Genomic DNA, 25,311 nt, shown 5'->3' with positions numbered 1-25,311 from the left:
CCGTCTTCCACGTCCATTCTACATGGCTGAAGCCTCGGCACAGCCAAGCTCAACCTCCCACAAGGTGCCAGGAGCCATGACACCTTGTTGGAGACCACTGAGCTGCAGCCCCACCCCTTTGGCTGTTCAATGAAGCTGTGCCCTGAGCACCACCCCTACCCTATACAAGGATGACCCCAGCCTGGGTGGAGGCAGTGTGCCCTCTCGAGGTTGCCCATGAGACTGAGTGTGGACTCTGCCTTTCGGTAGATCCTGCTCTTCTATGCACCTCTTCTTCCTCTGCGACCTGGCTGTATTCTTACACGCATGCAAGAACCTGGCTAGCTGCAGCTGGGGGTGTCTCCGAGCCCAGCCAGGGCTCTCAATCTCCACAACATGGTTTGTTGTGGCTCCTGCACACGGCCTCCGTGCTCAATGCTGACTGGTTTTTCTCTGGGCCATATGCCAGGTACTGTAAGGAAATCTCAAGGAATAGGAGGGCACCTCGAAAATTTTGTAGGAAATGGAGTTAAGGGGCAGGTGTTTGGCGCAGTGGTTAATTCTTCCCTTGGGATGCTGGCATCCCAGATAGAAGTGCCTGGTTGGAGTTTCTGCTGTCTTACTTCCTATCAGCTTTCTGCTAATGTATACCCTGGAGACAGCAGACAATGGCTCCATGGGTCCATGGGTCCATGCCAGCCAGACTGATTTCCAGGGTCCTGGCTTTGACCTGGTTCAGACCTAGCACTGTGGTCATTTGGGAAGTGAACTGGAGGAGCAAAGATGTCTCATTCTTTCTTTCAAATACAGTGAAAATAAAGGTTTTTTTTTAAAATACCATTAAAAGATACATTTATTTTGGTATACAAATGTTGAAATACTTGCATATCAGGGATCTTAAAAAAAAAAAAAAAACAGTTCATGGAAAAACCATGCATGGAGTTCAGCCTTTCTTAATACCAACATAAATTTACCTTAATTCCATTTTCCAGTGAACTTTTCGAAGTCCCCTTGTACAGAATGCAGGATCTCTTGGTTCCTAAAGCCACAGCCCATCCTATCTTGCCCCGCCTAGCTGGGATACAGATTTGATAGTATATGAACGTGACTTGGCCACTCACTCTGCTTGCTGAGAGACAGACTATCAGCCTGGAGTCCTACAGACACAAACAAAGGCCCCTCGGGAGACGTCCCCTCAGCACAGACACACACTCCACTCCAACTCAAAGAGAAGTGCCCATGTGGGCAGCAGCCAGACTGAATGCGCTTGTTATGCGCTGGGGCCTGGGCCAGCGAGCACAGCATGGTTTTGTGGGCTTCTGGAGATAAAAGGGCTCCCCTCACTGAAGGCCTCTGAGGCCAACACAGCACCTGCAGCGGCTGCCTCAGGCAGGGGCTGCCACTCACCTGAAAGGCGACTCTTGGTCTTCACCTTGCTGCCGCCCTGCTTGGGGCTTTCCGAGCTGCCCTTGGATTCCTCAGGGCCGCACAAATCTTGGGTCTCCTCGGTCCCAGGCATCTGAAACGCAGAGAGCACAGAGCTGATGGGAGGGGCTCGCCTGCCATACTACTTCTGCTCTCCCCCGCTTTCCCCCCAGCCAAGATGTTAGGTCAACACCCAGGAGCAGCAACACAGACGCTGGGTGAGGAAGCTGTCCTGGGAGCAAAGCCCAGTCCTGCAGATAACCTGTTCAGCAAGCCCCCGAGGCCTGCCTGAGCTGTCGCTCTTTCATTCTACCTAGGAGGTAATCTGTCGGTCAATGTCAAAGCCACAACTAGATAGATACCAGGTCTCTTGGTTTTTGGGCCAGTGTTTCTCCCCTTGATGCAAGTTGCAACAAATACTGAACCAGGGATTTAAATCCAATTCTGAGGTTTTCTGATACAAACATCGATTTTGTGGCAGTCAAATAATGTCATCCTTTATTTAACCAGTTGCTGGGTGTGCTACACTCCTGCATACTGCTTCAGCTCCTCCCAGTATCAAGTATGGCTCACGCTACAAGGAGGCAGCAGGTGCACATCTATAAATCGTGTGTCTATGATGTTGGCCCCCAGGGGGCGATGCAGAAAGGCTAATTCCAAGGCTCTACCCTAGAAGAGCCGAACATGCTCCAAAAACTACATTTATTGGAAAGGAGACTTAGGTGTTTGGGAGTGCTTCTAAAAAGCTGAGGGGAGCTAAGTTTACATATACAAAATGTATGAGACACATCAAATAGTAAATTGTTCTATTCCAAATTTTCTTTTTGACATTCTGGAGAGAAAAAGTGTTACATTAAAGGTGAGGCACTGTGGCATAGTGAGCTAAGCCTCTGCCTGCAACGCTGGCATCCCATAAGGGCACCAGTCCATGTTCCAGCTGATCCTCTTCCCATCCAGCTCTCTGCTATGGCCTGGGAAAGCAGTAGAAGATGGCCCAAGTCTTTGGGCCCCTGCATCTATGTGGGAGACCTGGAAGAAGCTCCTGGCTCCCGGCTTCAGATTGGCCCAGCTCCAGCTATTGCAGCCATCTGGGGAGTGAACCAGCAGATGGAAGACATTTCTCTGTCTCTCCCTCTCTCTGTAACTCTGCCTTCCAAATAAATAAGTAAATAAATCTTCATCAAAACAGGTGATAAGACAAATATACATGCTTTCAAAAGACACAGAAGCATCCACTGACACCATTCATCAAAACATCATGTAATGTAATGCAAAAAAAAAACTTTTGGCCGGCGCCGCGGCTCACTAGGCTAATCCTCCGCCTAGCGGCGCCGGCACACCGGGTTCTAGTCCCGGTCTGGGCGCCGGATTCTGTCCCGGTTGCCCCTCTTCCAGGCCAGCTCTCTGCTGTGGCCAGGGAGTGCAGTGGAGGATGGCCCAGGTGCTTGGGCCCTGCACCCCATGGGAGACCAGGAAAAGCACCTGGCTCCTGGCTCCTGCCATCGGATCAGCGCGGTGCGCCGGCCGCAGCGCACCGGCCACTGGCCGCGGCGGCCATTGGAGGGTGAACCAACGGCAAAGGAAGACCTTTCTCTCTGTCTCTCTCTCTCACTGTCCACTCTGCCTGTCAAAAAAAAAAAAACTTTTGAATTTTAACAGGTAATAAAACGCATACATTGCATGTCAAATTCAGTATTCAAAATGTATAAAGTAAGTAGCTGGAGTAATTCCCAAGGTAACCTCCATTTTAAGAGATAATTATTTATGTATAAGTTTTACATTAAGTAAGATTTGGAAGATTACCTCTCTTCCTCGAGTTCAGATATCTTTCTGAATAAGGAAGTTTGAGAATGAGAAGATGCAGGAAAGTTGAGGCAGGGTCATTGAGAAAAGAAATTAATCCCAACATCCAAACAAGGACAGCAAGTTTGGTGCATTCCTCCTACAATGTCACGGATGGGCAGGTGTCCAGTTCAAATGATGCAGAAAAGGCAAGACTAGAATTCTGAGGATGACCGCAAAGATTCCCTGGAGGGATGCCGGCCCCAGCCCCAAGGCCTGACGTGATGAACCGTCTTTGAAAGCGTCAAACCTAGGCCACGTGCAGACAGAAGGCTGCATGCAAACAGGAAAGTCCAGAGAGAAGGCTCAGGACCTCTCCTCTGCTGGTTTTTTTTTTTTTTTAAATAAAAGGTTTCTTTGGGAGGAAAAGTAAATTTAAGGAATACAGACTTTATGCATTTCATGAGTACAACTCTAGGAATATAGTGATTCTTCCCCCCCAGACCCGCCTTCCCATCCACTCTCCCACCCTCAGCCCCCCATTCCCAGTCTCATTCTCCACTAAGATCCATTTTCAATTAATTTGTACACAGAAGACCAACTCTATACCAAGAGTTCAACAATTTGCACAGTAAAACAAAAACAAAAACAAAAACAAAAAAACAAAACATAGCCAGAAACCAAACCAAAACACTGTGCCTCAACAGTGGAGACAAGGGTTGTTTGAAGTCACTGCATCTTGAAGATAATTTCACTTATTTCTTTTTTAGAAACTTAATTAACTTTAATGAGGCACCCAAGAACGATACATCTTTTGCAAGCACTTAGTCATAATACAATTCTTTGAGGACAGAGGTCCTGTATGGGAAGTTAGTGCACAGTGACTCTTGTTAATTTAACAATTTACTCTTATGTATGATGTCAGTGATCACCTGAGGCTCTTGCCATGAGCTGCCAAGGCTATGGAAGCCTTTTGAATCCACAGTCTCCATCAGTATTTAGACAAGGCCATAAGCAAAGTGGAAGTTCTCTCCTCCTTCAGAGAAAAGCACCTCCTTCTTCGATGGCCACTTCTTTCCACTGGGGTCTCACCCACCGAGATCCTTCATGTAGGGCATTTTTGCCTCAGTGTCTTGGCTTCCATGCCTGAAATGCTCTCGTGGGCTTTTCCTCTGCTGGGCTTAAATGCTTCATGCAAAGCAGCTGCCTCCAGGTTGCAAACAGCAACCACTAGAGACCGAGTTCCACTGCTGGTTCTTTCTGGTGATCCCGCCCCATCCAGGCGACCAATCCACAGGGACACGGATGCCCTGGCTCTCGGGTCGGCTCATTCACGCCCTCTATTGGAGCCTGCTTCATGGCAGTGGGTACGGTCCAAACCATCAGAAAGCCAAGGGAGGAAAGCCATCCTGCCGCCAGTTCTGGACTTAAGTTTCCTCTTTCCACCGTCCCCACTACTTCCCCTTCACAGCCCAGGTTTCCCCTGAATCCGCGATGTTCGAGAGGTGATGCACAAACTCAAGGAGAACAGCCACCCCCGGCGGCTCAGCGCCTCCGAGACCCGGCTGTGAGTTCAGCCTCACGTGCTCCCAGGATACCTCCTCACTCCAAAGAGACTGCACAGGTCCAGTCCATTCACCTCCACTTCGTTCCCATTTCATTTTCATAGCAAATGCGTCCGAGTGTAAACAGTACAATCTCCATTTGATAGGCAAGGAAATAAACAGAGACCCTTAAGACGTCGTCTTCTGTTGACCACCTCTGTCCACAGGACCAGTCTGAGAAGGACAGCACAGACTGATGGGGTTTAGGACAGACCGTGGGTGAATAAACAGAGAGCGAATGAGTGGTGTTGATTTATCCACAGCACGCCCGTGCTCTGTCAAATCTGAAGTCCTCATGATGCCAACAAAAATGCTCCAAATTTTTTAATTTTCAGGACTAGAGAAGCAAGAGAACACATTTTTCCCTCCTTCATCCCCCAATGCACCACAGAATGACCCGTAATTTAGTTTCTAAGACATACAAAATGCCAGTAAGATTTCTCATGACAAAAATAGAGTGTATGTCACTACCTAACACCAGGAGCTAGACCAGGAAAAATGGACCTAGAGACATCTCGGGGTGTCGCACAGGACCCATGGCTAAGCTCTGGCAGGAGTAAAATCTTAGTTGAAGACACTGGAAGTCTTAGCATAGGTGGCTTGGTGCTTTTGTGTTGCTATAATGGGATATCACACACTGGGTAGTTTATAAAACAAAGCAATGCCTTATAGTTCTGGGGCTCGGGAAGTCCAGGATCAAAGCGGCACATGTCATGAGGGCCTTATGTATCACAACATGGCAGGAGGCAGAGGGTAAGCGTTGATGGGGCCAGAAGGCTACATGTGCTTTTCTATCAGGCCCACATTCAAGGTAACTAATCCACTCCCGAGAAGATGACACTAATCCCCTCCCAAGGGCAGAGTTCTCGTGACCTGATCACCCCACTTCCCAGCACCGCTGCACTGGGAACACATTCCTAACAGCAACTTTGGGGGACACACTCACACCACAGCAACAGGGTTATGCATTTAACCGAACCACTTCCTCTTGGAACAGAAAGCAGGCTGGTCACCATGCTAGGTGGCCTGTCACCCAGTGAACGGGAAGTGGTCTGCTTCGACACATCTGTCCCGCCTTAGGTCAGAAGCAGCAACGTATAAAGTACAACCCAGCTGCCGATGAGCCTCTCCTCAGTCTTGGGGACTCTCCACACTCCACGACAGTCCCCGTGCTCTGTGTGCTCTCTGCCTGGTGCACAGAGCCAGTCAAGTGCTTCTGGAAACGTCATTTGAGTTGTTCTGAAATGAGATTTGCAGAATGTTCTGGAAGGCCTTCAGTTCAGGGAAACAGTTGATATAATTTATTATTCATGAGCAGTTGCTAAGCCATGTGTTATAAAACAATGCTATTAAAGGAATCTAATAGAATTTGCCAATTTCCACGCCAGAGCCTCCCTGTCTGCCTCATTCCACACCTGGAAACTCGGAAACTCTCCCGCAGTGAACAAGCACCTCCAGCTTCCGGTTTTGTAGTAAGGGGTGGGCAGACTGGTTCAGAATCCAGCTGCCTGGGCACATATCCCGGTTGTACCATTTTCTTCTCTTTGTTTGTTTTTGTACCATTTTAATAGCCACTTAGGCACATTTGCCAGCTTCTTTGAGCTTCAAAGTCCTCATCAGAAAACTGGGGTTGGATTTAAGAATTAAATGACAAAGGTTTTAATAAAAGGTAGCAGGTTTCCAGAAATCTGCTCCTGAAATCACACTGACATGACAGTGAACGGATTTTAATTAAATTTTTTCATTGTACTGAACAGCAGAGTCAGAGAGAGAGTGAGAGACTGAGAGACTGAGAGAGAGAGAGAGAGAGAGAGATCTCCCACCTGCTGATTCATTCCCCCAGATGCCTGCAACAGCCAGGGCTACGGCAGGCTGAAGCCAGGAGCCTGGAACTGAATCCAGGTCTCCTACGTGGCTGGCAAGGACTTGAGGACTTGAGCCATCCCTGCTACCTCCCTGGGTGTGCACTGTAAGGAAGCTGGAAGTAAGAATGGAGCTGGAACTTGAACCCAGGCTCTCTGCTTCGGGATCAGGGCATCCCAAACAGTGTCATAATCCTTGTACCAAATGCCAGCCCCAAAGAGATTTTTTTTAAAGAAATGAAAGAAATAATACTATAAGGGGCCGGCGCCATGGCTCAATAGGCTAATCCTCCACCTAGCGGCGCTGGCACACCGGGTTCTAGTCCTGGTCAGGGCGCCAGATTCTTTCCCGGTTGCCTCTCTTCCAGGCCAGCTCTCTGCTGTGGCCAGGGAGTGCAGTGGAGGATGGCCCAAGTGCTTGGGCCCTGCACCCCATGGGAGACCAGGAGAAGTACCTGGCTCCTGCCATCGGATCAGTGCGGTGCGTCGGCCGCAGCGGCCATTGGAGGGTGAACCAACGGCAAAGGAAGACCTTTCTCTCTGTCTCTCTCTCTGACTGTCCACTCTGCCGGTAGGTAGGTAGGTAGGTAGGTAGGTAGGTAGGTAGGTAGGTAGGAAGGAAGGAAGGAAGGAAGGAAGGAAGGAAGGAAGGAAGGAAGGAAGGAAGGAAGGAAGGAAGGAAAGAAAGAAAGAAAGAAAGAAAGAAAGAAAGAAAGAAAGAAAGAAAGAAAGAAAGAAAGAAAGAAAGAAAGAAAGAAAGAAAACAAACTATAAGGGCAAAGCAAATTGAAGACAACAGCAACAAAATTCCAGAAGCTATAAGCAGACCCAACCTGAGAAGGCAGAATCCTATACAGGGACTGGAGAGAGCTGCAAAGAAACCACAAGGACATGCCCAGAGAACTCGCCTAAAGCATGGTGTTGCTAACAGGGGCTCTCAGGAGGTGGGCGCAAGGCTGGAGCACTGAGTGGCACAAGAGATGGCCGCGAGAGCCGAAGGTGACTGCTGTGGGGGTGACAGTGGCCTGAGTTTGAGAGAAGTCCCCAAGGCTCAGGAACAACCTATGCAAACTTAGGTGAGCACTGGGATCACCCAGAGAGCTGAGAACACAGATGCCCAGGCTACGGAAGCAGGATGGGGCTGAGCCTCTGGAACTCACCACTGCCGTGGGCCAATGGAACTAACCTCAAAAGGGGACACAGGGCTGAGCTGCGGTTCACTGTTCTTCCTGCCCTGGTCTGGGTTTACTCCACAGATGCAGAAGGGGAGAATGGAAGCTTCCTCAGCTGCATGTAAATGGCCAGAAAGTGAGGGAGTTTGTTTGTTTGTTTTTTTAAATCATGCTGCTACGCATTCAGAATGCATGCATTTAACCAGGGTTATGGAAACCTGTCCCACTCAAGGTGCAGCCCCAAGTGCATGCAAAGTGCAATGCAGGAGATGTGCACCAAGCAGCAGCAGGGGGTGTGCACTAGAGCATGGAGGTCCAAATCAGTTCTTTCATTGTATAAAGTAGAAACAATAACATACTTGGAAAGGATTAAACTTACCTTGTAGCTATCTTACAGGGTTATCAGGATTAAGAGTGAACTTGGAAGTACTACTAGAAAACCAATGTACATTCTAGTGGGATCGGGAAGGTTTTGTTGCAATTAAATGAACACACACATATGCACACATAAAAGTGTGCATGCACACACACACACATTCCAAAAGCTTTCTCTCTCCTGGGTCTGAGGGTGCCTATGGATTTGGTGATTACAAAGACGATGATTGTAGCTTTAGACTGCACAGATACACATTTCAACTTAATACCTATGGAAAGGGAGCAGATTCAACTACTGAATGAATCAAAACCACTCATTTTCTTGGACTGATGATGAAAAAAGGGCCCTAACATTACTGCAAATCTTGTGGCTTAAAGGCAGTTTCCGAGGCATGTGTCTGGAACACATCGTTTTTTGAAATCAGATTTGTATATACATCAAGGAGGATTTGAAGACATGCTGTGGTCCTACTACCAGAACAGGAGCACTGGGAGAAGGCACTTGTCACTGTGGTTAAGACGTCACTTGGGACCCCTGGGTTCAAGTCCAGATCCAGTTTCCTGCTAACCCATGTCCTGGAAAGGAGCAGGTGATGGTTCAAGTAGCTGGGCCCTTGATATCCATGTGGGAGACCTGAACTGAATTCCTGACAGCAGCCCTGGGTGTCGTGGGCATTTGGGGAGTGAATCAGTGGATAGGAGATCACTGTCTGTGTCTCTCTGCCTCTCAAAGTACAGTTAAGTTTTTAAAAAGTAGTGAAAAAGAGAAAATAAATGAATACATGATGATCAGCTGGGTAAAAAGAGATATTAACTTAAACGGAAATATGAGATTAAACAACAGACTGCACAGATATCAAAGGGAGCTGGGGTTGTGAAGTCCAAGGTAAAGGGGTGTATGAGGGAAGGGGATGCGCCCGTCTTTAACCACGTGGTTATGTGCTGTATAACCGTGGTTTGGTCAACAATGGACCACATACAGAACCAAGGTCCCTCAAGATTATGTGGGTTGGTGTAAGCAAACTTTGTGATGTTCACCCAACAATGAAAGTGCCTACTCAAGTAATTCTCAGAATGCATGCCCACCTTGTGTGACACATGACAGGTACTGTAAAAGCGGCCGTCACAAAAGGAGAGAGGCATGGGGCCAGTGCTATGGCATAGCAGGCTGTGTCTGCCTGCGGCACTGGCATTCCATATGGGCATCGGTTTGTGTCCCAGCTGCTCCTCTTTGAATCCAGCTCTCTGCTATGGCCTGGGAAAGCAGAAGATGGTTCAAGTGCTTGGGTCCCTGCACCTGCATGGGTGACCTGGAAGAAGCTCCTGGCTCCTGGCTTCGGATCAGCCCAATTCCAGCTGTTGCAGCCATTTGGGGAGTGAACCAGTTGATGGAAGACCTCTGTCTCTCCCTTTGTCTGTAACTACTCTTGAATAAATAAATAAATCTTAAAAAAAAAAAAGTAGAGATACTTCAGTAGTCCTAGATTAGAGGGGGTGACAGGTAATCAAAGAAACCAAACTGAGGAAGACAGGAGGTACAGAGATGAGAATGGGATGCCAGGAAAAGAAATGAATGAGAGAAGGGAGCCTTAAGAGCTTTAGTGGTTTGCACCGTGGCTCACTAGGCTAATCCTCCGCCTTGTGGCACTTGCACACTGGGTTCTAGTCCCGGTTGGGGCGCCGGATTCTGTCCCGGTTGCCCCTCTTCCAGGCCAGCTCTCTGCTGTGGCCAGGGAGTGCAGTGGAGGATGGCCCAAGTCCTTGGGCCCTGCACCCCATGGGAGACCAGGAGAAGTACCTGGCTCCTGCTATCGGATCAGCGCGGTGTGCCGGCAGCAGCGTGCCGGCCACGGCGGCCACTGGAGGGTGAGCCAATGGCAAAGCAAGACCTTTTTCTTTCTCTCTCACTGTCCACTCTGCTTGTCAAAAAAAAAAAAAAAAAGCTTTAGTGAGAGAACTTGGGACAGCTACACCAAGAGACACGAGAATGCGTGGGCAGATCTAAGGGGAGCAGCGAGGAAGAGAAGGAAGAGCACAAAGATCCTGGGTAGACTGTAAAGGGACTGTTACTGCTGCCCTGATGGAGTGCCCTAATATAGCTATGCAATGAGCACTCCAAAGGAAGTAAACACCAGAAACAGCACAGGGCAAGATGGTGATAGGCCAGAACTTGCTGTGGCTCTGACAGCAGATGTTTCCCGAATGGGGTGAGCTCACTCAGGGTGGCAGTGGGCAAGGTGCATTTGCACAAGGGATACTCGATTAGAACACTGCCTGGTCCGCTCCATCGCCTTCACAATGAGGGGCCCAATACGACCGAATCTAGATGAGTATTTTAGCAAAATAAATAAATAAGAGAGCAAAGGGACAGAGGGAATAAAAAAGGGACCCAAATTCAGCAAGTAGGGCGATGAGAGAAGAAATTCAGGAACCAATGTGAACAGTAGGGTGAAAAGAAACCCCAGTGAGTCTTCCCCAGAAGGGAAAGGATAGGAAACACTAGAGACAAACCCAGTTACTGACTAAGACCATGTAGCAGAAAGCAATGCCGCTCAACCTCTGCAACATTCAAAACCTGGGGAGGGCGAGTCGCAAGGAGCCGGTGGCAGAGCCACTAGCCCTGCTGAGCTGCAGTGCCCCCAGCAGCCGGTCTGGTTCAGGAGTGTGCAGAGGGCTTTTTTCCAGATGAACAAATGAGGCAGGAAAGATGCTACTTTTTCAGCCTCAGCACTTCTATGCCAACAGGCAGGAGAGGGGCGGCGCTGTTGTGTAGCAGGTTAAAGCCCAAACCTGCAGCGCCAGCATCCTGTATGGGCACTGGTTCGAGTAGCAGCTGCTCTCTGCTGTGGCCTGGGAAAGCAGTGGAAGATGACCCAAGTCCTTGGGCCCCTGCACTTCTGTGGGAGACCTGGAAGAAGCTCCTGGCTCCAGGTTTCGGATCAGCTCAGCTCCGGCTGTTGTGCCATTTGGGGAGTAACTAGGATGGAAGACCTCGTTCTTTGTACCTCTGTCTTTCAAATAAATTTTAAAAAATAATTAAAAAAAAAAGAGGTAGTAAAAAAGGAAAACATGGCCCAAGACAGAAAATTCCTGCTCTTGAAAACATAGAAGCTATATCAGAGGCACAGTCCATACCCAATGCACTCCACTAGGAAGACCTATGCTTTTATCTCAAAGTGTAAATGCAAAATCATGAAGTTCTTGAATAGGTAGGACCAGGATGAATTCCCTTAACCCAAATAGGAGGACTATTCCTGACAGTACAGTTTAAGTTCATGGTTGCGAGCTCCAGAAAACTGTCAGACATCTTTCCATCAACTTCCTTCTTTCAGTTGATACTACTGGGTGTCTCTGCTGTAGTCTACTGGGAGACAATTCTCCATGGGTCTCTTGTATTTCTTAACGGCTTGCTAACAGAGGTCTAGGAGGTTGTTACTCTGGATTATCTATCTTTTCAAGGACGTTTGTAGAGTGAAAAGCCTTGAAAGTTAGACACGGTATATCAGGAGGAAGATGCAGCTCTGTTTTCTGTCCAGTATAATAAAGATCATGTCTCTCCCTGGAGCAAAGGTAGATCAGGTTTGTTTATAGCCTATCATAAAAAAAAACCAGGCTTGCCTATGCTTCGGGTTCCTCGGCCAGGATACAAATCCATTGGGTGAGTATCTGTCCAAGTCTCTCGGCATCACAACTGGACTTGCGGGGCAAGGAGAAGAGATGTAGAAACAAAGCTGTAAGCTAGAATTGGAGGAAGCAAGAATCCAGTTATTGTGCCACGAGTAACAGTCATTTGTCTCTGACCCAGGAATGTCATGTCTTCTGCCAGTAACCATGAATCTATAGCCTCAGGCCTCAGCCTTGCATTTTATTTTCGTTTTATTCTTGACATTGACTTTGGTAAACTTAAATAAGGCCCTGGGATGGGGCTGGTGTTGTGACACAGCAGGTTAAGCGGCCGTGTGCAACACCAGCATCCATGAATGCCGATTTGAGCTCTGCAGCTCTGCTTCTGATCCAGCTCCCTGCTAATGCACATGGGAAAACAGTGGATGATGGCCTGAGTGCTTGGGCCCCTGCCACCCACTTTAGAGACCTGGATGGAGTTCTAGGCTGCTGGCTTCGGCCTGGCACAGCAGTGGCTGTTGTGGCCATTTGGGGAATGAACCAGCAGATGGAAGGTCTCTCTCTGTCTCTGTCTCTATCTGTAACTCTACCTTTCAAGTAAATAATCTTAAAAAATTAAGGTCCCAGGAACAAAATTTTGCCTAAGACAACTTTTTAGGGGATAGAGTATAACTTTTTTTTTTTTTTTGGACAGAGTGGACAGTGAGAGAGAGAGAGACAGAGAGAAAGGTCTTCCTTTTCCGTTGGTTCACCCTCCAATGGCCGCCGCGGCCGGCGCACCGTGCTGATCCGAAGCGAGGAGCCAGGTGCCTCTCCTGGTCTCCCATGGGGTGCAGGGCCCAAGCACTTGGGCCATCCTCCACTGCACTCCCTGGCCACAGCAGAGAGCTGGCCTGGAAGAGGGACAACCGGGACAGAATCCGGCACCCCAACCGGGACTAGAACCCGGTGTGCCGGTGCCGCTAGGCGGAGGATTAGCCTGTTGAACTGCGGCGCCGGCTAACTCATTTTTTAAACGTCAAGGGTATGAGTCCAGTATTTGGATACCACCATGCGTCCATCTCCTTTGGTTTACTCACACGTCACTGAGGAGAAAAGCACATGAGAGACTTGCTGTTGCATCAACTCAGCTTCCTTTGAGCTGAAGAAACCATATTGTGGCAGTGGAAAACAGCTGAGGCTACAGGTGCTGAAAAGCACAGTCTTTCCCTAGCACCCAGCATCAAGAATCTCACTAGCTGATGGGGCTGGCACTTTTGCGCAGTAGGTTAATCCTCTACCTGCCACACTGGCATCCCATATGGGTGCTGGTTCTAGTCCCGGCTGCTCCACTTCCAGTCCAGCTCTCTGCTATGGCCTGGGAGGGCAGTGGAGGATGGCCCAAGTCCTTGGGCCCCTGCACCCAAGTGAGAGACCTGGAAGAAGCTCCTGGCTCCTGGCTCCGGATCAGCAAAGCTCCAGCCAACTGAGGAGTGAACCAGTGGATGGAAGACCTCTCTGTCTCTGCATTTGCCCCTCTGTAACTCTTTCAAACAAATAAATGTTAAAAAAAAAAAAAAAAAAAAAAAAAAAAAGACAAAGAAGTGGCCTGTTACTGCTTTACAAAGTGGTTGTGAGATCTCCTTGGAGCACACTGGGACTCATCCAGTGTTTTAACTCCTGAGCAGTCCCTGTTTAAACCACGCAAGGCTTAGCTTTTATCTCCAACTGTTGTCATTGTGTACGCCTATCTGGTCCCGAGGGAAACTTCAGGAGGGCTGGAACTCCAAGTTCACGCCATGTTTTTATGGTTCCCAGCACTTGGGGGGGGGGGGGAGGGAACAAACCCTGCAGATGTGACAGAAGACATCCAAGCTCCAAATCCCCAGGCAGCCTTGCTGGCTGCCTCCCCCTGGGGGTCGGCATCCACCGGACAGAGGAGCACAGCGATTTCCCTTTCATGCTTCAGTCACACTAAGACTATTTTTAGGCTGCCAAAGGAAGTTCGTTTTCCAAATCTCTGGGGCAGATGTTTGAGTGACCAAAAGAGAACCAGATGGCCATCAGAGAGGCCTGGGCTGGCCATGAATAACCATTGAGAACAAGGGAATTGCAACAAATCAGCACCACGTAGAGACACCTGCAAGTTGCACGCAGAAATTAAAATGCTAACCCACTGCTACCTTAGATCCACAACCCTGCTACTCAGTCAGCAACTGAGAACCAAAGAGGAAAACAGTAACAGTGGAAAGTAAAACTCACCCACCCCCAGCACGCTCTGGTACACGCAGAGCTCCTGTGTGCACAGCAGGGAGGGCCAGAAGCAGCCGGGGCGGGGCTGCTGCTGACCTCCACCCAGACGCCTGGACTGTGGCTCCGTGGGTCCATAATACGGCCCTTGTTCTGTCTGAGCCCATTTCCAGTTTCCTCCCATTCGTTACCCGCAAAGAATCTGAATGGGCTTAGCACACTTTGATAGTGGTTATCTGGGTAGTTTTCACGCATACACATGTAACAGATTTCCTGGGTCCTTACAAAGCCAAAGAAAAGAAATCACCCTAAAGAAAGGTGTGTGACACGGGGTGTGGGTTCGCGTGTGCCACCTTCTCTAAGACAGGACACTGACGTCCAGTGCCTCCGAGTTCCCTAGAGAATCAGAGTGGGGATGGATGTCAAGAAGGGGAACTGGGCCGGCGCCGCGGCTCAATAGGCTAATCCTCCGCCTAGCGGCGCCGGCACACCGGGTTCTAGTCCTGGTTGGGGCGCCGGATTCTGTCCCGGTTGCCCCTCTTCCAGGCCAGCTCTCTGCTGTGGCCCGGGAGGGCAGTGGAGGATGGCCCAGGTGCTTGGGCCCTGCACCCCATGGGAGACCAGGAAAAGCACCTGGCTCCTGGCCCCTGCCATCGGATCAACACGGTGCGCCGGCCGCAGCGCGCCGGCTGCGGCGGCCATTGGAGGGTGAACCAACGGCAAAGGAAGACCTTTCTCTCTGTCTCTCTCTCACTGTCCACTCTGCCTGTCAAAAATAAATAAATAAAATAAAAAATATATATATAAAAAAAAGGGGGGAACTGCCCATGCAGATTCCAGATCCGGGGAGGCACACACACACACTCTCCAGGAAGCAGGACTCTCTCACTCTTGCCACAGTCCCAGGACTGAGTGGGTGAGAGAACTGTGGGATCTGCAGCTCGCCTTCGGGCTTGTGAGCCGGCCACCCGGGCAGACCCATGGGGCGTTTCTCAGCAGGCATTGGCTGTTGGGTTCCCTTGCATCAAACATATCTCTGGGAGCCGGACTGCAACATGCACGTGTGTGTGCATACAGGAACATTTCAGGACATGCGAAGGCAGAGGTGAGAGGGCTGTTGAACAGGAGAGGCAAATAAAAGAGGCCTAAGGAGTGAGGGGGACTGGCAGGGAAGGGGGTGGGGATGAATTATCAGAGGTGTCCTAAGACATCAGTAGCAGTAGACATGGCAGCCTCCTCCAGGGCTTGTTTCAGACTCTCACACGGCTTGTTGTAACAGAAAACGGGTGTTTTCACTGGGCATATCATTTAGCCAGGTTTTAGATGAAAAGTGAAACACTGGAGGCTGCCGTGTGGTACAACAGGTTAAGCTTCAGACTAGGACACTGGTATCCTATATGAGTGCTGGTTCCAGTCCCGGTTGCTCCACTTCTGGTCCAGCTCCCTGCTAATGCACCTGGGAAAGCAGCAAAAGATGGCCTAAGTCTTTGGGTCCCTGTACTCTTGTGAGAGACGCGGATGGAGTTCCAGGATCCTGGCTTTGCCCTCATCCAGCTCTGGCTGTTGAAGCCATTTGGGGAGTGAATCAGCAGATGGAAGATCCTCTGTCTCTTGCTCTCTGTAAGTCTACCTGCCTTTCAAACAAATATTTCTTAAAAACTCCGAAGAATAGGGCATCATGGACCTATTAAGCCTCAACCAGTACATTAAGACTGTTGCCTTTGCCGGATCACCCTGAGCTGTAGTCTGAGTTCTCTATTTCAGGAGTGATGCTGAGTTCAGGCTACTTCACTGATACACATAAGGATGATTCAAAAAGTTTATGGGGGTGGGTGTGTGGCACATCAGTTACACCGCTGCTAGGGACACGTGCATCCCATATTACAGTACCTGATTCAAATCCTGGCTCTCCTTTTTACGATCTGAATTTCTGCTATGGTGTACCCTGAAAGGCAGTAGGCAATGGCTCAAGGATTTGTGTCTCCGCCATTCACATGGAAAACTCAGATTGAATTCTGAGCTTCTGGTTTTGGTCTGGGCACTCCCTAGCTGTTGTGGACATTTGGGGATACAACCAGTGGGTGGAGAATCTATTTATCTGTCTTTCAAATTAAGTGAAAATTAAAAATTTTTTGTTTGCAGAAAAATTAATTAAAATATAACTTTACTTGAATGTAAAATTTTTTGAAATCTTGCATATTTTCTTAGTATTATTTTTCATGGAGTTAAAAACAAATATTTGAGAAGCAGAAAGACAGAACTTCTACTCACTGGTTCGCTCTCCAAATGCCCACAACAGTTGGAGCTGGGCTGAGGTCAGAGCCAGGAAACAGGTACTCAGGTACTCAATCCAGGTATCCTTCCTGGGTGGCAGGACCTAGTTACCCGAGGCATCACCACTGCCTTCCAGGGTCTGCATCAGTAGGAAGCTGGGGTCAGGACTCAGAGGTAGGCATCAAACTTAATTCCTAAGCCACTCACCCTTCCAGAAATACTCTGAAGACTCTCCCATGTACTTTAAGAATCCAATGGGAAGGTGAGCTGTGTTGTGGGTAGTCCTATGGAAAGCAGCAAGAAGAGAAGTCCCAGGCTCACAAATGGTCCCCACGGCAAGGCTGCACAATTTCCTGCCTGGGGACCAGAGTGGCCGGGCACTTGTTTCAGTAAAGCTTTACTGGAACATGATCATGCCTTAAGTTCACTTATTGCCTGTGGCTGCTTTGAACTACCAAGGCAGTGCTGAGCAGGTGCCATGGAGCCATTTGGTTGGCAAAGCCTGAAATGCTAATGACCTGCCTGTGACAGTAGCCAACCTCCATCTGCAGGCATAGTTCATCTTCTGGTCCCACGTCCATCCCTGGCCGAAGCCATTGTGAAGAAACTTGGGAATTTTCAGAGAATGCAACTTAGCAAGTTGAAGGGAAGAACTGACAGGTCGGGCACATTAGGGAAGCTGCTGCGAGAGGTCAAGCTTGCTGGTATACCATGCCATTTCTTTCCTTCCTTTTTTTTCCTTTCAAGATTTATTTATTTATTTATTTGAGAAGCACAATTAGAGAGAGAAAGGGAGTAAGAGGGAGAAAGAAGGAATAGGGAAGGGAGAGATAAAAGAGGGAGGGAGGGAGGGAGGGAGGAGCCAGGAAGTTCTTCTGGGTCTCCCACATGGGTGCAGGGGCCCAAGCACTTGGGCCATCTTCCGCTGCTTTCCCAGATGTATTAGCAGGGAGCTGATAGGAAGTGAACAGCCAGACTTGAACTGGCGCTCATATGGGATACAGGCATCGCAGGTGGCAGATGAACCTGCTGTGTCACAATACTGGCCCCTTAAATTGGTTTTCAATCCAAGTGGTTTACTAAGAAACCCACTGGCTGGAAGACAGATCTGTGTGATGTTTTGGTCTTTGTTGGTGGTGGCGGAGCAGGTGAAAGGAGAGAAAGTGGCTTGGAGGAGCAGGAGGGAGAGGCTGCTTGAGGGCCTGGAAGCTCTTTGACAGGGGCTTCCGTGGGGGACCTCAGGGGGATGACTTCAAGGCCCTGAGCATGCCCTGGGGGAGGGGCCAGCAAGTGAGGAGGGGGAGCTGACAGGGGCACTTCCAAGCTGGGCTTAGCATCAGCCCTGCCCTCAGAAACATGCAGGCGGCCCCTCTCGTCCTCCCCCAAGGAGCTCCGTGCTCCCTCCTCCCATCGCTCCCCACCTCGCCAGCTTCAGGCCGCCCCTCTCCTTGTGCACAGGCCCTACTTCCTCCGCAGTGGGGCCCGCGCCTCGGTCTCCCGTCTTGCTTCCGTCCAGCTCCTGCCCTACCCCATTGCTTGTGTAACCTTACCACAGCAATGCCCAGCCTGCCACGCACCAGCACAGCCATCAGTGAGTCAACAGCCTGTGAAAGAGGGCGCATTCCTCAGGCTGCGACTCCAGCGTGGGCTCACACAGGGCTCGATGGACTTTGCTGATCTCAGAACAGGCCCTGAAGCCTCCTACCTGTGGGCCACTGTGCACATCAGTTCCCTCTCTGGAGCGTCACCCACTTCTGCGGGTGTGCTGGTGGCAATCCTACAGAACTGTCAAATACCACCCCACCCCGGAGTCCTCCCTCCCTCCGGGGACCAATCAGGTCTTTCTCCTCCAAGTCCACACAGCCGATGGCTCCTAAGGACTTCGCTATCCACAAGAGGGCAAGAGGAGAAGTACAGCAGTAACAGTAATTCATTCTGGAATATACCGAGTGCTGGAGGCGAGGAAGACAGACAGTGCCAGGTCTGAGGCGGGAGCAGCCGAGCTGGCCACGGTCCACGGTCGACTCACACCATGACGCGGCTGTGGGCACCTGCAGAGCCGCGCCGTGAACCTCTGCAGTTGTATCCGGTATCAGTGGGCAAAGTGTGAGGTGTCTACCCTGGGAGCTGGAGGGGGAGGAGGGCGGGACACGCAGGCCACCTGCTCTCAGCTCCAAAGACAATTTCACAGACATTTAGCGATGTAGTTGCTCCCAGGGCAAGTGAATCAGAATACTCAAACAAGGGCTTACCAACACATTTCTGAAAACACCTGCCCGCTTAGCATAAGAAACTCACTTCCAGAGAGTTAGATACAGAAACGGGACAAAGTTGGCCATCAGACAAAGCAGAGCTGACAGGAGGCTGGAGGCATGAGGGAGGTCTGGGGCTTTTAGCATCTTGAGAGGCAAGGACGACCTGGAAGGACGGATACTTCAAGGGGAAGAAAAAAGCAAGAAGAGGGAGGAGAGGCACGGCTTTTCTACCAATACCGTTTACTGAGCTAATTCAGTCCTTAAATAAAGAGCCAAGCAAGCAAACAGCAAAATAAAAAGACAGGCAGGCAAACGGCCGCCACACGGGGCGGGCGTGGAGAATTCCACTCATCTTCTGGAGCTCTAGTTCTTTGTGAAATTTCTGCCCTCGACTCCACAGGGGGACTTCTGACCTCGCGTATTTAGCTTTGTTCTTATTTCCCAGGCTCTGTGCTACCACGCTGCAGAAGATGAGAAAAATGTCAAAAGCGCCACATCCCCCATGCTCCCGGAGTCCTTCTCTGGGGCATGTCTGTTTCTGCCTCCCCCTCAGTGTCACTTATCTAACCCATCTCCACACCATCAAAGGTAATTTTGTCATTTGTCTCCAAACCAGCACAACGTCGGGGAGCTGAAACCAAGTGGGGCTCTCCTGTTTCTCTTGGTACGATTCTGACGGCATCAGCATCACATCTCAGAAGCCACACAGATCTCAAGCGTCTCTTTCAACGTGAAAAGGCCAGCAGAGTTCAACAACAAACTCACGCTGACACGCATGGGGCACGGAGGGGTCACGTCACCCTATTCTCCTCCTGTATTTATTGCCATTGTGTTCTCTGTGGCTGAAGACGTTTTTAGTTTGGTCTTATTTTTTGAAACACATTTTAAAAAGATTTATTTATTTGAAAGGCAGAGCTACAGAGCGTGGAGCGGGGTGAGAGAGGGAGACACACACACAGAGAGCTCGTCCATCTGCTGGTTCACTCCCCAAATGGCTGTGACGGCTGGATCTAGGCCAGTCTGAAGCCAGGAGCCAGGAGCTGCTTCCAGGTCTCCCCTATGGGTGGCAGGGAACCAAAAACGTGGGCCACCCTCCGATACTTTCTCAGGCACATTAACAGGAAGCTGGATCTGAAGTGGAGCAGTCAGGGCTTAAACTGGCGGCCTTAAGGGTGCCGGCATCACAGGCAGCGGCTCCAACCACTACAGCGTAACACCAGCTCCTCAGATTCATTTTTCAATGGCTCTCTTCCATGTGCATCTTCATGTATTCTAGTTTATGTTTCAGTGTGTGGACCACAGATATTAAACTCCCAAAGCTCAGGTACGGAAATAGGCGTGACATTCAGAGGAAAATGCCTAATAGGGTTTTTTTTTTTAATGTATTTTTATTTATTTGTTTGTTTGAAAGAGTTAGAGACAGCGAGACAGGAAGAGAGCTTTTCCATCTGCTGGTTTACTCCCCAGGTGGCTACAATGGCCAGGGCTGGAGCCAGAACCAGGAGCCCCAGGGTAGCATGGGTCCAAGCACCAGGGGCTTCCTCCTTTGCTTTTCCCAGGCCATTAGCAGGGAGCTGCATGAGAGGTGGAGCAGCCGGGGCATGAGCTGGCACCCATGTGGGATGTCAGATTATGAAGCCATCAACTACAATGAAGTCAGAGTCATAAGTTACTAGCCTGGACTAATGTCTACATGCAGCATAACGCACAACCGAGACGGAGGTAAGGGCTACACATGTGCTGGTATTTTCTTCCCACACTCCCAGGGACCCCCGCCCCCGCCCCAGGCCTTCCCACCCCACAGTGGAGACCACCGTACCACGACACATCCAGTGGAATACAATATTTGCTTTTCACTGCCAGTGACAGAAGTTGCTTACTTCCTTAAGAACCGACAAATTGCTTGGATGAAAACGTTGCAGAGAGACAGGGAGCAAGTTACAACAGGCCCTTGAAAATACGCCATAGGAACAAGCCTAGCACAGCCGTCAGCAGTTCTGTGGGCAATCCGTCCCAGCCAAACAATTATTCTTATCTCCTTTTATCCCTCACCCATTTATGTTAATCACTTCATCTCCTTAAGTACAAAACCAAGGCAAGCCCACCCCCAAAATGAGATCATATTTGCTTAGCAGTAATTACAGCCTTTTTGCTCTCATCCTGCTCTGGCGATACTACAAGAATACTCAGAAGTTCACGGAAAGATGGGATTAACAGATCACGCAGGAGTGGGTGTGCAGCCTGGGAGCTGGGATAGCAGAGTGCCTGGGTTCAGCTCCTGCCCCTGGCTTCTCACTCCAGCTTCCTGGGAGGCAGTGGTGGTGGCTCAAGTGATCGGGTCCCTGACACCCACATGGGCGACTTGGAGTGAATTACTGGCTTCAGGCCTCTGGCCTACCCCCGGCCGTTTGGGCATTTGGGGAGGGAATCAGTGGATGGGAGCTTTCTCTCTCTCTCTGCCTCTCAAATAATAATTTCCATGAACATAGTCAAGACCCTGTAAATAGTACACTGAGTTTCATAACCTGCTGGTGCCAGCTGAAGGGCTGATTACAGAAGTGAACTGCGACACAGCTGCCTGGGCAGCTGTGGGCCAGCGTAGCTTGCTGCCGGCCTCGGGATGGTGCCAGAGCGACGTGGTCTCTGCACCCCCAGCCCAGTCTGTACACCAGGGACTGGAGTCTGGAGAAGCAGTGAGAACAAGGACGTGTGAGTCTGCCCAGGAAGGGCCTGGAGAAGCCAGGGGCAAATCTCTGCTTCCAAGTTTCCCAGGAGCACCACTAACACCTTGGCCTCAGCTACCTGGCCCCAAACTGCAGAAAGCAGGGAGGCAGTGGGGGAGGGGAGGGTGGTTGAAATCTCCTCCTGCCTTAAACCCATGAGGGGGGGACCAGCCTGCGCTCAGCGGCGGGCTCCTTGTGGATGTCAGATCAGCTAATCCCCAGCCTCCTGGTGGCTCTCACACCACAGGCTCCCATGAACCCACATCCTCAACGCTTGCACTCTGGGTCTTTTTAGCTACACATTTTCCCTGCGTTCCAGGTGTCACTTTGCCAACTTGCTTTGGGATATTTAATCCTTTCTTGTTGCCGCCGATTCGTTAAAAATCAAGACCCAAGTTCTCTCTTGAGCTGCCTGGAGGTTTCTAACTTTGATCAAACAATTAAAAAGCAGGAAATTTACTTTGCCGTTAATGAGGAATGACCCCAGAAACCTGCCTTCTCCCAGTGCTGTCCATACCTACAAATGTGACTTCTCCATCATTTATATTCTCATCACAGCTAGAGACTCTCAGAAGGGAGAAGCAGACTTTCCAGTTTGGGGACACAAACAATAAAAGCCTACACAGTGCCATGCTCATTTGGAATTCGCGGTATGCTGGGAATGATGGCAAGGCAAGTCAGAGGGGGGACAGGAGGCATGCAGGGGCACGTGGGGTATGAGAGCACAGACTGACCACCCACCTCCCTGCCCGTCTGTCCACCATCCATCGCTCTCCTCCACACGTACATATGGAGTGTCAGCAGCGAGCACTATGCGAGTAGGCAAACTTGACGTGGTCCTTGCCCACACTGTCACATGAGTAACTGTGCCATTACAAGCTGTGTTAAGGGCCATGAAGGATGATGGAGAGCAAACTGTAAAGTGAGGGCCCAGGCAGGTAGCAGGTGCATGGATAGGAAGACTTCCTGGAAGAGGTGAACCTGAAGTGAGAGGAGTAGGAAGCAGAAGCCCGGGGGGCAGAGCAGGAAGAGAATCCAGTGCTGTCTGATCCTTATACCCTCCACCCAAGCTTTAGGGAAAGAACATTTGCTCCCCTTCCTTATAGCCAGTGCAGGGCGCCTGTGTGCCCATGACCCTCTGCGTTAACGGTGTTACTCTGTAAAGATCTGATTTTCCAGCAGACACTGTGTCTTCCTGTCTTAATTCTGATTACAGGTTGATGCACGGGGGCTCACTGTTCTTTGTATTAGACTCTAAGGAACATGCCAGAAAAAATTTAGCTTAGGCCTCAAACAAGAGACAGTTTCCTACCCCGAGCACCTGGAATCAACCAGAAAAGGTAGACTCTGAGATGCTGCAGTGAGAGTCCCCAACGCACAGGCGCCAGCACGCGGAGTGGACATTCCATCAATTACTCATCAAACCAAAACAAAGGAGCTCCCCTTTGTCCCACAGGATTGCCAGCTGCCCTCGAGGGTCTGACCCACAGCTTCCCCTCCAGGGAGGCTCCACCAACCATCAGACTCACGGCATCACGGGGCCCGGCCGGCTCTTCGTTCTTTTCCAGAGGTGAGGTCCTTAAATCCCCGATGGCCCCAAGGTTCTCCCAGGTTTCCCCCAACCCGAGATTCTGAAAGCAATGGAGCGGAGTCCCTTGGTGGCAAAGGAAGCCGGATACAGGGCTCCTGATTGATGTGCTCAGCTAACTCTGCCTAGCCGAGCTCGCACAATCACAGCTTTGGCAAAGACAGCTCTGACTTCCATTTTTGGGCTTGTGTAGTTTGGTTAAAAATATAAAAAGGAAGACAGGCTCCCAATCACTCAAGAGCCACCACGCATCTCACGCCCTGTTACACTCACCTCTTCCTTTTCTTTTTTTTTGTTTTATTTTATTTTTTTGACAGGCAGAGTGGAGAGTGAGAGAGAGACAGAGAGAAAGGTCTTCCTTTGCCGTTGGTTCACCCTCCAATGGCCGCCGCGGCTGGCGCACCGCGCTGATCCGAAGGCAGGAGCCAGGTGCTTCTCCTGGTCTCCCATGGGGTGCAGGGCCCAAGCACTTGGGCCATCCTCCACTGCCTTCCTGGGCCACAGCAGAGAGCTGGCCTGGAAGAGGGGCAACCAGGACAGAATCTGGCGTCCCGACCGGGACTAGAACCCGGTGTGCCGGTGCCGCAAGGCGGAGGATTAGCCTAGTGAGCCGCGGCGCCGGCTACCTCTTCCTTTTCTTTTCATTTCAAACACAGCCACACTCTCGGGGGGTCAGAACACGGATCTCTTTTGCTCCTGAAATACCTTACATTTTTTTTTCTTCAAGTGAACTCTAATTGTCTGCACTTGAGAAAAGACTCATTTTAAGAGCCACACGTGAGATGCTGCTCATCTTATTGGTGGGCTCCACAGCAGGGTTTCTCAAACCTTAGCCCGAGTCCAAGTCACCAGGAAGGCTGATCACCACAGACTGCTGGATGCAACCCAGATGTTCTCATTCAGCCGGGCTGGTGGGACCCAGCGTCTGTATTCCTAACGGCTTCCAGTGGACGCTCACTGAGCTGGGCCAGGGCCCATGCTGAGCACCACTGCCCTACAGAGAGCTTCCTGAGCAGGAACTGCAGACACGCAGCCCAGAAAGGGGCACCTGACGTCCAAAGCCCAGAAACTCCCGTCTTGCCTGTCCCTTCCTTCCTCAGAGAGCCGAGCAGCTGCAACTAGAGAGAGAGCGGCAGATGTTCTGTGCTGGAGGGGCAGGGTGACAGGGAGAGGGGCTCCAGGCAGAGAGAGGCAAATAAGCACTTCTGGTCTTCAAGAACAGGTAGCGCTGAGAAAACCAGAGAGGAGGGTACGTGTGCGCCCCTCAAAGCAAAGCCATCTCGACCACCTCCCCAGGAGTGCTCCCTCGAGTGGGGAGCTCAGCAGGTGGTGGGGAACGATGGTTCTCACCATGTCCACCAGCCTGGAAGGGTCCCTCTGGATTTTGGAACCTTTGCATATCTACATTGGAACAGCTTGCGGAATGGGCCCCCTATCTAAACAGCAAATTCATTTAGGTTTCCTCTATTGCTCACACTCAATCATTTTGTGCATGAAACAATGTTTCCATGGTGTGGAATTTTCCACTTGTGGGATCACACCAGCACCTCAAACAGTTTTGGGTTCAGGGGCATCTCAGATTTTGGATTTGTGAATTAGGGATGCCCCACCTGCACGGGCGAAAAGGCAGCACGGCCAGGCTGGGGCTCACAGGAAATCGGATTTTAACTGCAGAGTGATTTGAGAGCCATTGAATTATCCTCAGCAGTTACGTGACATGGCCAGACTCTCACCTAATATGCTGTCAACGCTCAGAAGACAAGTGAGGCAGATGGACTCGAGGGAGGACGGCCCAGCCAGCGGGCCAGGGCCACGGGGAGCATGGAGGAGGGGCTAGACGGGGACATTTCTGAGCACAATTGACACTCTTTGATCTTGATCTTGCATGGGGTGGGTGGTGGAGAGCGAGCCCCCGTACCCAAGCCAGACCCCAGAGACACGGACAGCAATTACGCAAATGGCTGGAGGTTTCCCTCTCTTTCTCTTGCCTCTACTCCCCTAACTTGATACTCGCCATATGGTTTTATTCTAAGCCTGGATGGAGCTTTTTTGAAAAGAAATCTTCTTGCTGTGTGGTGGAGCTGTAAGGGTGCTCAGGGCAGATGCGCGGCTGTTTGCACTACATTTGCTCAGCCTCAGCCTCGGAGCGCACCGCAACTTACAGGTGCAAGGACAGCCAGTCTCAGAGTGGAAACTGGCAGCGAGTTTAATCACTGTCATCTGCGAAACAAGAGGTTTTGTAACTTAGTTGATTAAAACGGTAGTAGGGGGGCTGGTGCTTTGGCACAGCAGGTTAAGCCTCCTCTTGTGACTCCAGCATCCCTCGTGGGTGCCAGTTCGAGACCCGGCTGCTCCACTTCCGATCAAGCTCCCTGCTAATGCACCTGGGAAAGCAGCGGAGATGGCCCAAGTACTTGGG

General features: G+C 50.4%; 1 protein-coding gene across 12 annotated transcripts in view; it reads right to left on the bottom strand.

The window, feature by feature from the left end:
• The window catches only part of PDZD2 (PDZ domain containing 2), a 405,849-nt gene that overhangs the window by 58,159 nt on the left and 322,379 nt on the right, over window positions 1-25,311 (bottom strand). For all 12 annotated transcript variants that reach the window (XM_017344664.3, XM_051853842.2, XM_070056619.1 and 9 more), the window contains one exon: window positions 1,387-1,498. In XM_017344664.3, coding sequence (XP_017200153.3) covers window positions 1,387-1,498 — 112 coding nt within the window. The remainder of the gene's footprint in view (window positions 1-1,386; window positions 1,499-25,311) is intronic.

The sequence above is a fragment of the Oryctolagus cuniculus genome, chromosome 14, assembly GCF_964237555.1.
Source record: "Oryctolagus cuniculus chromosome 14, mOryCun1.1, whole genome shotgun sequence".
Classification (NCBI taxonomy): Eukaryota; Metazoa; Chordata; class Mammalia; order Lagomorpha; family Leporidae; genus Oryctolagus; species Oryctolagus cuniculus.
This window is presented reverse-complemented; position numbering and strand designations above follow the sequence as displayed.